The sequence below is a fragment of the Glycine soja genome, chromosome 20 (assembly GCF_004193775.1).
Source record: "Glycine soja cultivar W05 chromosome 20, ASM419377v2, whole genome shotgun sequence".
NCBI classification, from domain to species: domain Eukaryota; kingdom Viridiplantae; phylum Streptophyta; class Magnoliopsida; order Fabales; family Fabaceae; genus Glycine; species Glycine soja.
This window is the reverse complement of record NC_041021.1, coordinates 7,100,251-7,115,103: the sequence shown is the minus strand read 5'-3', so window position 1 is coordinate 7,115,103 and position 14,853 is coordinate 7,100,251. Positions and strand designations below refer to the sequence as shown.

Sequence of the window (14,853 nt, the reverse complement as noted above, 5' to 3'; positions counted from 1 at the left end):
AGTAACATTTAAAAAAAACATTTAAAATTGCTAAAAAAATTAAAAATAAATAATTTTTTCAATTAATAAAAAGTTAAAAGCTAATTAAAATGCATTGTAAAACACAACTTTAAAGTTTTTTCTTATTCCCAAATGATAATTTTTGTTAACAAGAAAATTCAAGCATATTACTTCTTTCCTTTTCCCTTTACCATCACTAGACAAATTTTTATCTCCAATTTAAACTTTAAAGTATTCACGCATAACTGTTCGATCTTATATATTTTTTAATAAATAAAATCTAAAAATTGAAATAACCATTTAAAATTGAGTTTAATTTCTATGTAAACTTTACACTCCTTACGAATTGAAAATTATGATTGGTATTTTGATTACATTATGAGTAGTGTAATTTTTTTCATATTATTAACTAATAAAAAAATATGTTAGATATCACTTAAGATAAGAGTAATTATTTAAAAATTAATAAACTTAAAAATATGATATTTTTTTTAGTGAAACTTAAAAAATATGACATGAGTGAATGCTTTTAGTTACAATGGTAAATAGTTAAGCAAACCATAACTTTGGTAAAAAATGTAACACATAATTGCATTAGTTATTAAAATTAAGAAAATTTTCATTAGGTTTATGAAATCTTTAAGTTGGTTCATCTAAGTTTTGTCTCAAAACACATATTAATATTATCATTTAAGTCATACTTTTTCTTAATTGGTTTTTGTGCCAGTGTAATACACTTTTTAATTTCAAATACTAAGGTTATAATATTATCAGCTAATTTATAATATTTTTTATTAGTTAAAAAATTTATTTTACTGTTTGGTAAAAAAAAAAAAACCTTTTTAATAACTTTTATTATTTGTTTAAAATGTTACCTGAATTAACATCTTTTTTAAATGATAATTTTTAATTTTTTATATTTTTTTCCACTTATATCTCGATATATTTATTTATTTCCTTGTTACTTTTTATATTTTAAAATTATAAGTATATACAGAAATTAATCTCTTTAGATGAAAATCATTGAATTATCCCGTGAAATGAGCAAGATTGTTGAACCTCACTCCCCCACCTCTCCCTTTCAGTAATTTCATTCTGTCTATATATATATACACTGATGATCTTCCTCTTTCCCAAAAAAATAAATAAATAAGAAACCCAAATCCCAAAACTAAAAACCTCACCCTCATCTTTCTCTCAACTCCCTTAACCAAAACCAAAACAATGGCCACCCAAAGAAGCCATCATTCCCCTATCTTATTTTCGTCCCTCATCTTAACCCTTTTCGTTCTCCACTTCCCAAGATGCCACCACGCCATTCCCAACAACCCCATCAAAACCGTCGTCGTTTTGGTAATGGAAAATCGCTCCTTCGACCACATGCTGGGCTGGATGAAGAGACTAAACCCGGCCATCGATGGCGTGACCGGGTCGGAGTCCAATCCGCTGTCCGTGTCCGACCCAGACTCGAAGCTGTTCTTTTTCAAGGACCGGGCCCATTTCGTGGACCCGGACCCTGGTCACTCGTTCCAGGCCATCCGGGAACAGATTTTCGGATCGAACGATTCCTCGCTCGACCCGCCTCCCATGAATGGGTTCGTCCAGCAGGCCTATTCTATGGACAATACCTCCCACATGTCCGAGAATGTGATGAACGGGTTCGACCCTGACTTGGTGGCTGTGTACAAGACACTCGTTTCTGAGTTTGCCGTGTTTGATAGGTGAGAAATTAAACCATGTTCCTCTCTAAACATTGTCTCAATTTTGTCATCTTCCATGCTCTATGTTTTGGTTTGATTAATTTAATTAATGACTACGTGTTTTTCTTAATAATTGTTGGTTGGTTTTATGTACAAAATGTTTCTTTCTATAAATTTCGTTAGTGCTTAGTATGTTTTAAATCGTGTCTATCCATTGCTACGCCATTCCAATAAGAGTTTAATGGTTTAATCATGATTTGTTATTTCACAAAGAGTGTAAAATTGCTTTGCTTTATACTGGTAAGTGGTAACCAATTTAAAGGCTGTGAATATTTTCAATTATGATTAATTTTAGTTGAACTGAACTGACTATGATAGGCACTTGGCCACGTAAGAGAGTCTCTTTAATGTTTCATCTTAGATGTAGTCACATAAATTTGGGTCTAAAAGTAGAGAGAGAGAAACCTTAGATTTCTCTATCAACTGTTTTTTCCTTTATAAAATATCTAGAGACAGCTACTTTAGGTGTCATATTCACGCGTATGATCCTGTTGATCAGCATGCTGTTTTGTTTTAAAAAAACCATTGGACTGCTTTCCCTTTCAAATATTCCATTTAAAAACGAGATAACGGATGTCGTGCTATTTTTTTTTTCCGGAATAAGGATGTAGTGTTATTTGTTAATTGTAATTTACGCCGTAAAGTTATTTTACTTTGCCATTGTGCATGAAAATATCATCATTTGCCTCATAAACTTTTGGATAATAGCTTTTAGGTTTAGTAGAAAAATTTATTTGCATTTAGCCATATTATCTCATAACAGTTCAATATTACTGAAACGAAGTGGAGAAAAAAGACTATTAGTTTTATGCTAAAATAGTAATTCTACTCCTCCTAATTTTTTTAAATTGATGAGGATTCTTCTAATTCTTAATTGTAATATTTCATCATCTAATTTTATAAATTGATAATTTTAATTCATCTGTTAGGTTATTAATTAATAATTATGATTAGTAAAATTAACAAGTTAATTATAAATAAATAAAAAAAATTAATTATTAAAAACTTAATTTATAATTACTTAATAATTAACCTTAGACAATATAATTTGCAAAAATGTTTAACTGACACCCACAGTTATGAGACGCTGGGAAGAGAAGAAAAAGAAAAAGAAAATATAAATATAATAAAATTGATGATATGATACAAAAATAGATAAAAAGAAATAGAAGGTATTAATAGGTGTTTAAGGTGTTTGTGTCCTCATATAATTTTTATATTACTAGTGAGTTTATCTAAATTGATCGAGGAAGATAGTGTGAGTGTTGTAAACTTTTTGATGTAGGTCCAACTCTTAGGATAAAAAAAAAATTTCATGTTCTTATCAGGTGGTTTGCCTCCGTGCCGGCCTCCACCCAGCCCAATCGCCTATTCGTGCACTCTGCCACCTCCGGTGGCGCCACGAGCAACGTGGCGGCCAAGCTCACGGCGGGCTACCCGCAACAAACCATCTTCGACAGCCTCCACGACGCCGGCCACGACTTCGGCATCTACTACCAGAACATCCCGGCCACCCTCTTCTACCGCAACCTCAGAAAACTAAAGTACGTGCTCAAGTTCCACATCTACGACGTGTCGTTCAAGCAACACGCCAAAGAAGGGAAGCTCCCAAGCTACACTGTGGTGGAGCAGCGGTACATGGACACTAAGCTGCTCCCCGCGAACGACGACCACCCATCGCATGATGTTTACGAGGGGCAGGTGTTCGTGAAGGAGGTGTACGAGACGCTGAGGGCGAGCCCGCAGTGGAACGAAACCCTGTTTTTGATCACGTACGATGAGCATGGAGGGTTTTATGACCACGTGCCCACGCCCGCGCGTGGGGTTCCGAGCCCTGATGGGATTGTGGGCCCCGAGCCTTTTAACTTCACGTTTAATAGGTTGGGAGTGAGGGTTCCCACTATTGCTATCTCTCCTTGGATTGAAAAGGGTACAGGTAAGTAAAAGTACTACTACTATCTCTTTTCACATTGTTTCTGTTATTTGTTTTAGACTTGTTGATTAGTAGTGTGTGGATTACATTTTATATAATTAGAAATCATAACGAATTAATGGGTCGGTTTGTTTAAGTTTTTTTTTTATTTTTTTTTATTTTAAATAAATGCTTTGTAAGCCAGAATAGTTAATATGATTTGCTTCTTAAAATAAATAAAAAATATTTTTTAAAATAGAAATAGTTTAAACAAACATATTAAAAAATAAAAATGATTTATTTTAACAAATAAATTTAAATAAACTGATCCAAATTTAAACAAACTAGTCCAATGTTGTGTTGAATATTGATGTGTCCAGATCAATTTGAGCTCATATGGTCAAATTGTAAAGATAAATACCACGAGTATTGATCACGGGGATCCCGGTCGATATATAATGAGTTAATGTTTTTAAATATATAAAATGTTTTATAATTAAAACTTGTGATAAATAAATATATTTAAATAAAAATTTAAGTTGAGGTATAACATTATTTTTAATATTTTAAAAAATTATTGAAATTTAATTTAAAAATAAAAATAAAATTATATATTAAAAGAACTAGACAATTAAGAAGATCTAGTATAAAAAAGATTGTTTGATCTGCTATTTTTTTTCTTGTCTTTTTGGGTAACCATGTTAATATGGTGCGGAGTATTAATTGTTTTACCGATAATTAGTGTCTGTCGAGATATCTGATCGACTGTTATGTTATTTCCTATTTTTTTTAACTATTAATATAAAGTCTTTATTTTCTTATGATTTTAGAATTGTGAAAGAAAGGATAAAATATTTTGTTTGATTTTTTTTTTCACCTAATAAACAAGACAATATTTTTTTAACATGAGAACAATCACTTTAACTAAAAAGAAAATAATCTGATATTAAATGATTAAATAAGTAGCATGCATATAAAATTTGTATTAAAATCCATTAATAACTGATAAATTTTGTGGTATATATATATATTGTTTTTGATGAGTTGTGGTGTATATATATATATATATATATATATATATAATATACTAGAATAATATTTTATTTTAATATAATATAAATATTATATGCATTATTATTTTTAGATTTGCACATGAATTATGTTTTGTTGGTTTATTCATTTCATTAATAAGAAATTGAATGACATATGTAGTACTTATCAATGTCATATCTTGTTTACATGTTGAGTTCTTTTTTGACATGTTTGGATTCTACTTTTTCTGTTGTTGTGTTATCTTGTGCACAAAATTGACGAGGGTCATTTTTATGCAAGATATAATAATTGCATTTCAGCATGAACAATTTATGGGCTTTTCCCTATAATACACCTAATACCTTATCATCTAGGGCATTCCCCCACCTCACTAAATGTTTACAGTTACACAGCACTATTAATATGATGATTTATTGCTCAACCAAATTGTGGTGAGAGAAGAATACTAAAATACTCAGAGTCTCTTATCACACTTTCCATGCACAACAACACCTCATCGGACTTCACATATTTGTGCCTTCATGATCTTAATAAAATACTAACTTGCTTTAAGTTAGGCACGACTCACCAATCACAGGCTCACACGTAAAATAATCATTTTCACACAAACTCTGGAAACAGACAATGCACATAAAGTGTGATGCGGTGCTGTGTGGGACCCTATGCTTTTTTTTCGTCTCTATCTTCAGTTGTCAAAGAGCACAGTGTGAAACTTCATTGCCATGGATATTTCCTAACAATGACAAATCACACACCCACAAGAAAAGAAACTGACCTTTGATTTTTTGCTAGTTCAAAGTGTGCAAGCAAACTAGTTGCTACATGTCTTAAAGCAAAACAACTAAGGGAGCAATAATGCAGGGAACTTATGGATTCGTTGGCTTATTGATTAAGGCTCAGAAATGGGCGATCTAAGGTGTTTTGGGTGGATTAATATACGACTGGTGACGCACTCATAGTATAAATCAATTTTATATTATCATTTGATTATAATTTATCATTGATTATTAAGATAATTATTATAAAAATCAATAAATTTATCATACATGATAATTTGTGATTGAATGATAAAAAATTATTTTTCGGTGCATAATCTTTTTTCTCTTAATATATCACTCATGAAAATATATATTTTCATAGATCACCATGTGCGGTATGTCATAATTGAAAAAATAAATTAAACAAAAGCTTCAAGTGGGTAATTTGTTTCCTAGTGTTGAAAAGATAGCATAAGGGGGTGATCAATTGATAAAAAGGTACTATGGCTAGTGCAGGGGAAACAAAATTAATATTTTAGGTAGAATATATAATGAAGCTGAAAGCCAAAATGTGATGGAAAGGCTTTTGATTTTTGGTGTCTGGCTGGAAATGAATTATCTATAGTTGGTTATGGACTTGTTGTGAGGAAGGAAACTTCTGGGCTCTATCACGAGTCCAGGACAAATAGGACTAGAAAAGTTGAATGAAAAGATTCTCTCTCCCAGTTAATTATATGATGGATTAATGAGTTAGATTGTAATTGCTTAAATTATCTTGAAGTAAATTTTTTGTTCAAGCCAAATTTAATTTATATTTTATTTATTTATTTATTTATTTATTCATACATAATAGAGGAAAAGTCAAGAAATTAAAATTAAAGAATTAATGAAACAAGTGAGTAAACAATTAACAGTGTATGTAGCATTTTACTTTAAATTAACATTATATTGAACACATTTTAAAAAAAAGAACAACATTATACTGAACAATTTTTGTGTCCACTTGATTGGAACCAATGAATTCCATTTCTGTCCTATTATGCAAAGCTATAGCTTATTTATAACGATACAAGGTTTTCTGATTTGTTATGGTGAATTGGTGATACAGTTGTTCATGGGCCAAATGGGTCACCATCTCCTACATCAGAATATGAACACTCATCCATTCCAGCTACAGTGAAAAAGCTCTTCAATTTGCCTTCATTTCTGACCAATAGAGATGCTTGGGCAGGAACCTTCGAGGGCATTGTTCAGACCAGGACAGAACCCAGGACTGATTGCCCGGGTTAGTATCCTTCATCGACTAATTGGACTATGATCTCATTTATATAAGCAACAAAATCCCCATTGTAGGTTATTGAACAAATACTAATCACATATCATGCATACATCCATATGTATGCAATCAAAAAGTTTTATACCTACATGGTCACATGACAATGTTAGGAAGTCTCACATCTTTTGTCTCAATTCTTGGGGTATAACTTATATATCTGTTGGATAACTTAGTATTAATTGATTTTAAACTGAAATCTAATATGATATACAAATGTGTATTTTAACAAGGATTTGAATAAATTTGCATTAGGTTGAACAGTGGATCTAATGAGCTTGGACATTTACCTTTTTTAACCTTTATGATCTATGTATATAAGTATATGAATTATGATAAGAGTTGCTAATGTTGAACTATTTGGTCCTCTTACTTCTAGTAAACACTAGTTACCAATGTTGAACTTCTAGTTCTGACTAATTGATTACAATTCACATGGCTCTTGCACTTTGTTCTTTTATTCTATAACCTTTGAATGCTCACAAGTTATATTAAGTAGATGCAAACAACATTCGTCAGTACATATTTTTTACACTTTGTTGATTCCTGCCGGTGTTATTTCGGTGCAGAGAAACTTCCAACTCCTGAAAAGATTAGGAAGGGAGAGCCTAATGAAGATGCCAAGCTCAGTGAATTTCAGCAGGAGTTGATCCAACTCGCAGCGGTGATTAAAGGAGATAATATCCTCACTAGTTTCCCAGGTACAATAGGGAAGGACATGACTGTTAAGCAAGGGAAATATTACATGGATGATGCAGTTAGAAGGTTCTTTGAAGCAGGTCGTTATGCAAGGAAAATGGGAGTGAATGAAGAACATATAGTTCAGATGAAGCCTTCTTTGACTACGAGATCATCCAAATCTCCAAACACAAACCCTTAGAAAAATAATAAACCATGTAGCATGAAATAGAGAATGTAATGGAAACAATAATTCTAATGCAAATACAAACATCTATACATAGCTGGAAAAGAGCTACATATGTTTTCTATAGAAATGTTGGCAACTTATATGGTATCCTAGGGATTTCATTTATTTCCCAGATTCTCTCTCTCTCTCTCTCTCTCTCTCTCTCTTCTTTTCTGAGGTATGGTAGAGATCTCCACTGATTTATATCTAAATCATCTGAAGTTGGAGTATATTAGTTGAGAATAATTATAACTTTTAAAGAGTCCTTGTATAAATGGTTTAGTGACTTGTACTTTTACCACAGAACATTTGAAGTCTTATTTTTTTTCACTTCTATCAAAGGATCACATTTGACTTTCTCAAGTTCCCTCCATTAAATTTTAATCAACAACTGATTTATTAAATTTTCTTAAAACATGCTCAAAGGAAATAACTACCACTTTGAAATGATTTGTATAATGCACAAATATACTATCAATCAATTCAAAACTTTGGGTGGTTACTTTCATTTTCCCTTTTCACTGGATATTTGATACGTTGAACTGTAGACATAACAATCTGACAAGATGTTTCCATTGATTTCCCTCTGACAAAAATCTTTTGGAAAATGTTGTCTGATCAACTGTCATTGTTTTTATATGTTTCAATACCAACAATTTACTTGCTAAAAAAAAAACTATTTTCAGAGCTAGCACAAAAACATATTTCTGTGTTCATCATAGTTCTTCTCTGGGTTAAACTGGTCTATTTTCATGTAATCAGAATTGTTGTTTCTCATCTAGTAGCCACTAGCATGAGGGGCCTTAGACCTTGCACTTTATTTTCTTTTCCTTAGCTTCTATTTAATGAATCCCATTTAGGTATGTTAGCAGTAGCCTCATTGATCATCTTTACAAGCTGCACCTGCAAATAGCCATCACAGTATCTATTAGCTTTCAAAACTAGAAACCACAGAATGACCAAAGTATAAATGAAGCTTCAGTTAAAACAATTGCAATTTTATAGTTTAAAGAAAAACTTTACAGTATCTGCTCAAAACTCTATCAAAAACTTATTAAATCTGACAAACACAGCCAGAGTTTGTCATTCAATTGATTTTCCAATGCCTTAGATACTTAGACAAGAAAATATTATTTCTTTTATATAAGTTAAATGCACACAATTTGAGGCAATATCAAATTGCCAGGATGCAAATTCAACCACTTAGATATTGAGTTTTTATTTTGCAAACAAAACGGATATTCTAAAAGCTAATTTTAGTTATATTAAGTATATGTATTTATTTGATCATGGAAAGTTGATTCCCTCTTCCTATTATGAGTTTAATGTTCAACATGTTTGAACTGCAAAAGGCTTTATCAAAACAGAACAACCTTTGTTACCTCAATGATGTGGCTCTTCATGTTAGCTAATTAATGTCTAAAAGTATATTACAATGAAGAAAACCAAATGTAAGATAAATATTTAATGAGTCTTTGAACTAATTCCTCTTTCCTATTGTCTAGTTTTAGGAATTAACGACTTGTATTAGACCAAATATTTATTGATAAATAAAATTTGAAGACACAGCTCACTTCATTCTTAATTTTAAAAGTTATATTAAAAAGCAACAAGTTTAAATCAGAGGTTGAAATAAATGGTTAGAAGAATACAAGTACAGATAACTCCAAAACCCCTTCTATATTGTGAAGGTTAGGAAATGCAAATGACAAGAAAAATGAGACTTCTGTTACAGACAAGGAAGACCTTTTCTAAAGATTACACAAATTTGGGGCCAAGTTTAGCTAATAACATGGTTGATCCATCAAAATTTGTGATCATGGCTAAACATCCTATAGTTTGATTTTATTATTATATATGTTGATAACTTTTTTTTCACAAAAATGAAGATCAAAGGTGAAAAGCAATTAAAACTGTTTGGGAAAGGAACTAGCAACTTTCCAATTCACCAACTCTTTCTCTAGATGGGTTTGATTAGTAATTTCCAAAGCAGAAAATTGGAAGACAAGAACTTACCACACTTTCAGGAACTCCAGGAGGGGGTAAGGAAAGGTTTTTGGGTGGAGGACCTGATAGATAAAATCTCTTGTTAAAACGCCATTCTCCAATCTTCCCATATGTTAGTTCCCCCTGAATATATAAGTAGTAGGAGTAGTTGACTTATGCAACAAGCAAAGATAGACATGCAAGACCCTAATTTTGCACAAGGGCAGACATAAAAGCAAAGGGAATATTAATCAAGGAACCACACTCTTGTTACCTTACTTTAATATACAATTTAAAGTAAGAAGAAATAAACTAACCTTTAAATTGTAGTCACATGCATAAGTATAATGGATTATAAAATTGTTCTCAACATCAAAGTCCCAAGGTGGCTGCAACATTCCAATGATGCTTATCATTAACTTAAATATTACCTCCTCAAGTAAAGATGCAATTCCCATTCACATATAAACAAACCTGGAGCATGAAGTTATCATGAAGAATATGCCGTACACCGTGCAAAGCTGATGCCACAGCGTACGCATACCTTAATTCAACAAAAGAATTACAGAAGAAAGTTAGAACTTTCAGTATTGACAAGTGTCAGGAACAGTTATAAACAAAATGAACATCACATAATTAGTAATTATCGATTTGATTAGAAATAGGATTTAGAAAATTCACGTAGTACTACTCACATTTCAAGTACCCATCCAAAAGTTTCGTCAGTTGCCGGATCATCTTTCATTTGCAAGGAAATATTCACCCATGTGGGAGCTATTTCCTCTAGCAAGGACTGATGATAAAGAAAAACCAAAGTCTCAATGGAAGGCTATTATGCTTTATAATATAACAGTTAGAATATTAGTAAAAAAATCAATCTGGCAACATGTGTATGTTGAAAATTGACCTTCTGAATGATTACAGGAGAATTGCCAATGGGATCAATAGCAGTAATAGGACCATTCGCCTTAGGGTAGAATTTCCTAAGTATTTTTTCATGTTTAACTGGTTTTATATAGAAAAATGGATACCCTGCTGGTTGGTTTCCATTAGTCAAATTTGGCAAAGGATTTACAAATATGTGGTCAGGTTCTGCCATCAAAATATATCTGCATCAATCAGAAAATGCACTGCCTCTTAGGTTTTGTTACTGGAAAGCATAACATCCAAGAAAACCAGAATAAAGAAATTTACTCTTCCTCAATGTCTGCTTTCTCCAGCCACTGAACAAAAGCCCATGGTCTATTCATGACAACATAACCCTGACCAAAAATAAAAAAAGAAATTTTTTTAAGACGTCAATTCATCAGCAAGGAATAATAAAGAAATATAACAAATAATGAAATTGATGATAAACTTTTCAGTGGAGTTAAATGATCCATGTATCTGAGTATTTGGTTGTTACTATAATTTGCAAAAGAATTTATAAAATAATTCAGTGCATAGAAACATGAGTCAAGACTGCTACTAGAGAGTAATTGAGCTAAATGAAGTTCTTTTATTTTGAAATGAGATCATTTAACTAAGCAAATGTCCCAGTCTATCTGTGCGTCAAATACGAATTCAAATGAAGATTGGCCAAACTCGGTTGCACAAAGCATCATATTTAGTGTTGAGGCTTTTAATCTGGTGTTTTAATGTGTCACCTTGGGGTGAAAAACTTCAATATCTGCTAGGGATTGACACTTTGGAAAAATTCATGGTAAATATGCATAAAATGGGAAGATGCTTTGTTCGTCCAACTTTAGCTAAAAATATATCAGTAACCAGGTAAAAGAGATAGATTAAACTTGCAAACTTTTTAATGAAGGATAAAACAGAATTACTGCGTACGTGGGACACATCTCTTTAGATTATTTCAGTGAACAAAGCAACATAGCTAGCTAGAGTAGTTCTTATCTACTTCATCTCCACTTTCTTTCATTCCCCATATTTGCACGAATCACCGTTGTACTCAATACCATATATAAGGCAAATGATATGTGGATTCTACCATGGTAAAATGTAAATACAATGTTATAAGGTGACATAAATCATACAGCAGTCTTAGGTAGATATGCTTGAAACCAAGATTATGTGACTTGTGCTGAAACAAAAGTGTTAGAGAAATTGGAGTGTTTTTTTGGCAGCACATTGATCTGGCTGGTACTTGGTGATACTGATCTATCTTTACCTGTCAGAATATTTAATTTCCTCTTTTCTATAAATCCTTCCAGACAGCTGAAATTTCTATATACATGTATATTACTTAACACAAACATAGTAAGAGATTGAAATTCACTATTTTAACCAAACAAAGAACTATCCTATAAAATGGCGATTAACAAATAACAACAATAATAAAAAAGTTAGGTTTATGTGAATTGATCCATATGGTTGTTTCTATGTTAAGTTTTAGTCCCTGTATGAGAAAACCGAAGTTTTAGTCCCTACAAAAGTTTTTATAGCGATTTGCTACAGCCAAAAAGTTTTCATAGCGGTTTTATGCCACCAAAAAGTCTTCTCTGGTATTAGCCAGAGGTTCCAAAACTTAACAAACATGCATATGTAGAGACCAAAACTTACAATTCTCTCGTATAGGGACTAAAACCAAAAATAGGAATAACTATAAGGATCAAGTGAATAGTATAACTTAGTTAAAAGTTACATAGGTTAAAAAGATATGAATTCTGTCAGAAGAAGCAGAAAATTTTGTACCCTATCCAAGCCTTCAGGAAGTGGATCAACCACAAAAGTAGGAATCTCATCCATCAACTGATCTTGCCTTCCTGAGTGCACTATTCTGGTGAACTTTCCCATGTCTGATCCAGGCATATCTTTAACCTTCTTATACCAATAGTACATAATCCGGCATTGCCATTGGCTGTAAGCCGCATCGGTTGCGGTCACTGCAACATGAAATTTTGAATTGGAATTTGCTAATGCCATCACCTTTCCAGGCATGCTGATCACAGGATCAAGAAACCTCAACTCTTCTGCTACCCAAGTTCCACCCATATGGTGTTTGATTATAAACACCAAATTATAAGTGACAAAGAGAAAAGCAAGAACCATAACAAAAAGCATAAGTAGTGACCTTGCACTTGGCTTGTTTTTCCTCACAATCATATTCTTTACTTATTTTGTTATTCTAATATGGATGCTCTAAATCTCCAAAACTCAAACCAACTAAATTCTACCTATAACAGCTGTTAAATAAACCCCATTCAGCCCTACTAAAGCTAACCACAATCATAGGTTCTGTTCATAAAAATGTACTCAATTGAGATCACTCCTTGCTTCAAATGTTGCCATTAGTGATTTGTGCAGAAAAAAATCCTAGAAACTGAAATCCATGTAAAAATAAGAACACCAGCCCATACTTGAACTAGAATAAAATTTCACATAAAAAACTGATGTTCTACACAATTCAAGGTACCCCCATAGGAAAAGTTCAAACTTTGAGTCAGAAAAAAAGACAAAGAAGGAAAATTTAGACAAAAAAAGAAGAATAGTTTGAAGCAAAGAAATGCAGGGAAAATGAATAAGATGCAAACTAGAACCAAAAAGGGAAGTTTTGAACTTTGAAGAGGTGGCTATATCTAGCTTTGTGGACTCCAAAAACTGAATACTATATTACATGCATGCACTGAGAGAAAGTGGAGTTGGCAGTGAATGAAGAAGATGGTACATTAAGTGGGTGGTCACTGTTGAATGTGGAGCATGAAAGGTAATGACACCCCAAAAGTAAGAAAAAAAAGATCATAGGTTTTTGATTGGAACTGACTGGACTCAAATCTTGGTCATAAACATTCCATTTTGTCTGCATCAGAATCAAAGTAAATTATTGTGAATATATACAAAATTCCACTTCAGGTGCAAGTGGATTGCAATTGCCATTCATAGGTGTAACTGTGTACCAACGCAAAGTCCTGTAGTTGTTGTCTTTTGGCTCAACTTGCAACTTTTTTGCCAGGTTGTTACTTGTCATCATTAAGTTTAAAATAATCTTGTTTACTTTCTTAATTAGAAAAGAGGACATTATATTAATATATTTTCTAATATATTTTTTTAATATTTTTTGTTATTAGTTAAAATTTATTGAAAATTATAAGATTGAGTGTGAGGTTCACTAAACAAAATTGAAAGATTAGTAGTGTGTAAGCTTTCTATGACAATAACAGTTATTAAAAATTGGAAGTGGTGAGCTGATTCACGACTTTTATTTGATATTAGAAAAAACAATATAGAGTCAATAAGGAAAGTTAACAAGTGAAAATTAGAGTGAATGTGTATTTCTCATGCTGAATTTGAGGTATATATTAGTTTAGTTTGGCAACCTATTATTAGGTTGGAAACCTATTAGGTGATTAGAAACTGCACCTAGCTGGATTGACTTTTGGGTCAAGTTCTATGGGCTGAGCCTAGTTCAGAACAAGAACATTTTAGGATGAATTGATAATTTTGTAAAAAAAATAAAAAGAATTGAATTATTATACTTGTATCAATCTAAAAAGTTGCAAAATCATAATAATTTATTGATAAATAAAATGAATTTTATGTTTGAGATTCCATCATGTGGAAAACAAACTAATTATTAACTTTGGTGACTTTGGTTGGAAAATATCAGCAGAATTCTAAGCTAAATAACAATGAAAAAAAGGGTAGGCGAGGGGCATCTCAATATAATGAGAAGGTAGGTTTATGGGATGTAAATTGCATTAAACATGGTTATATAGTTCAATATTTGGTTGGTCTTCCCTGGAATTAATGTACCCAAAACTTTTCCAAATGACTTCATCTAATATTCTCATGTTCTCTCTAGTAGGGTTGTTTTACAATCAATGAAGTTATTCTAATTAGGTTTAACATATTTACTAGTTTTTACAAATATAATATTAATTTACTTTCGACAAAAAATTCATAATTTTAATTTTTATATATTTTGAAAGTTTCAATTATCATTTATTGGTCACAAGATATATATCTAGACTTGTCACATCACATGTTATCTCCACATAATTGTTACATAATATGTTTAGATTTATATCATATATTATTAGTAAATGAATAATTGTTACATAAGTCTAGATTTATATCATATTATTAGTAAATATGTTAAAAACCATTTAGAAAATAAATAAGTCTATGAAGACCAAAACTAA

At 31.7% G+C, this 14,853-nt stretch overlaps 2 protein-coding genes across 4 annotated transcripts; one reads left to right on the top strand and one right to left on the bottom strand.

Annotated features, from left to right (window-relative positions):
- The first annotated feature begins 1,111 nt into the window (after positions 1-1,111).
- LOC114403179 (non-specific phospholipase C2) lies at positions 1,112-7,865 on the top strand. The gene is made up of 4 exons (XM_028365969.1): positions 1,112-1,721; positions 3,089-3,696; positions 6,592-6,768; positions 7,386-7,865. The coding sequence occupies exons 1-4, from the start codon at positions 1,225-1,227 to the stop codon at positions 7,694-7,696; spliced, it is 1,593 nt and encodes a 530-aa protein (XP_028221770.1). The 5' UTR covers positions 1,112-1,224; the 3' UTR covers positions 7,697-7,865.
- A 336-nt stretch (positions 7,866-8,201) lies between these two features.
- On the bottom strand, positions 8,202-13,508 carry LOC114403181 (hydroxyproline O-arabinosyltransferase 3-like). 3 transcript variants are annotated; one of them, XM_028365970.1, is made up of 8 exons: positions 12,407-13,508; positions 10,904-10,971; positions 10,617-10,818; positions 10,405-10,502; positions 10,184-10,253; positions 10,027-10,098; positions 9,740-9,853; positions 8,202-8,626 (listed from the first exon to the last, which is right to left on the bottom strand). In XM_028365970.1, exons 1-8 carry the CDS (start codon positions 12,815-12,817, stop codon positions 8,555-8,557), a joined length of 1,107 nt encoding a protein of 368 aa, XP_028221771.1. In that variant the 5' UTR covers positions 12,818-13,508; the 3' UTR covers positions 8,202-8,554. The 3 variants fall into 3 exon arrangements, with proteins under 3 accessions (XP_028221771.1, XP_028221772.1, XP_028221773.1); XM_028365971.1 differs by having other exon boundaries at positions 9,740-9,792; XM_028365972.1 differs by lacking the exon at positions 8,202-8,626 and having other exon boundaries at positions 9,775-9,916.
- Between the last annotated feature and the right edge of the window lie 1,345 nt (positions 13,509-14,853).

Excerpts from the sequence above, each read along its gene's own strand:
- LOC114403179 (XM_028365969.1), top strand. The coding sequence starts at position 1,225 with ATGGCCACCCAAAGAAGCCATCATTCCCCTATCTTATTTTCGTCCCTC. Across the intron at positions 1,722-3,088 it reads GAGTTTGCCGTGTTTGATAG|GTGGTTTGCCTCCGTGCCGG; the intron begins GTGAGAAATTAA and ends TGTTCTTATCAG. Across the intron at positions 6,769-7,385 it reads ACCCAGGACTGATTGCCCGG|AGAAACTTCCAACTCCTGAA; the intron begins GTTAGTATCCTT and ends ATTTCGGTGCAG.
- LOC114403181 (XM_028365970.1), bottom strand. The coding sequence starts at position 12,817 with ATGATTGTGAGGAAAAACAAGCCAAGTGCAAGGTCACTACTTATGCTT. Across the intron at positions 10,819-10,903 it reads AAAGCAGACATTGAGGAAGA|ATATATTTTGATGGCAGAAC; the intron begins GTAAATTTCTTT and ends TGATTGATGCAG. Across the intron at positions 10,254-10,404 it reads TTTGGATGGGTACTTGAAAT|GTATGCGTACGCTGTGGCAT; the intron begins GTGAGTAGTACT and ends TGTTGAATTAAG.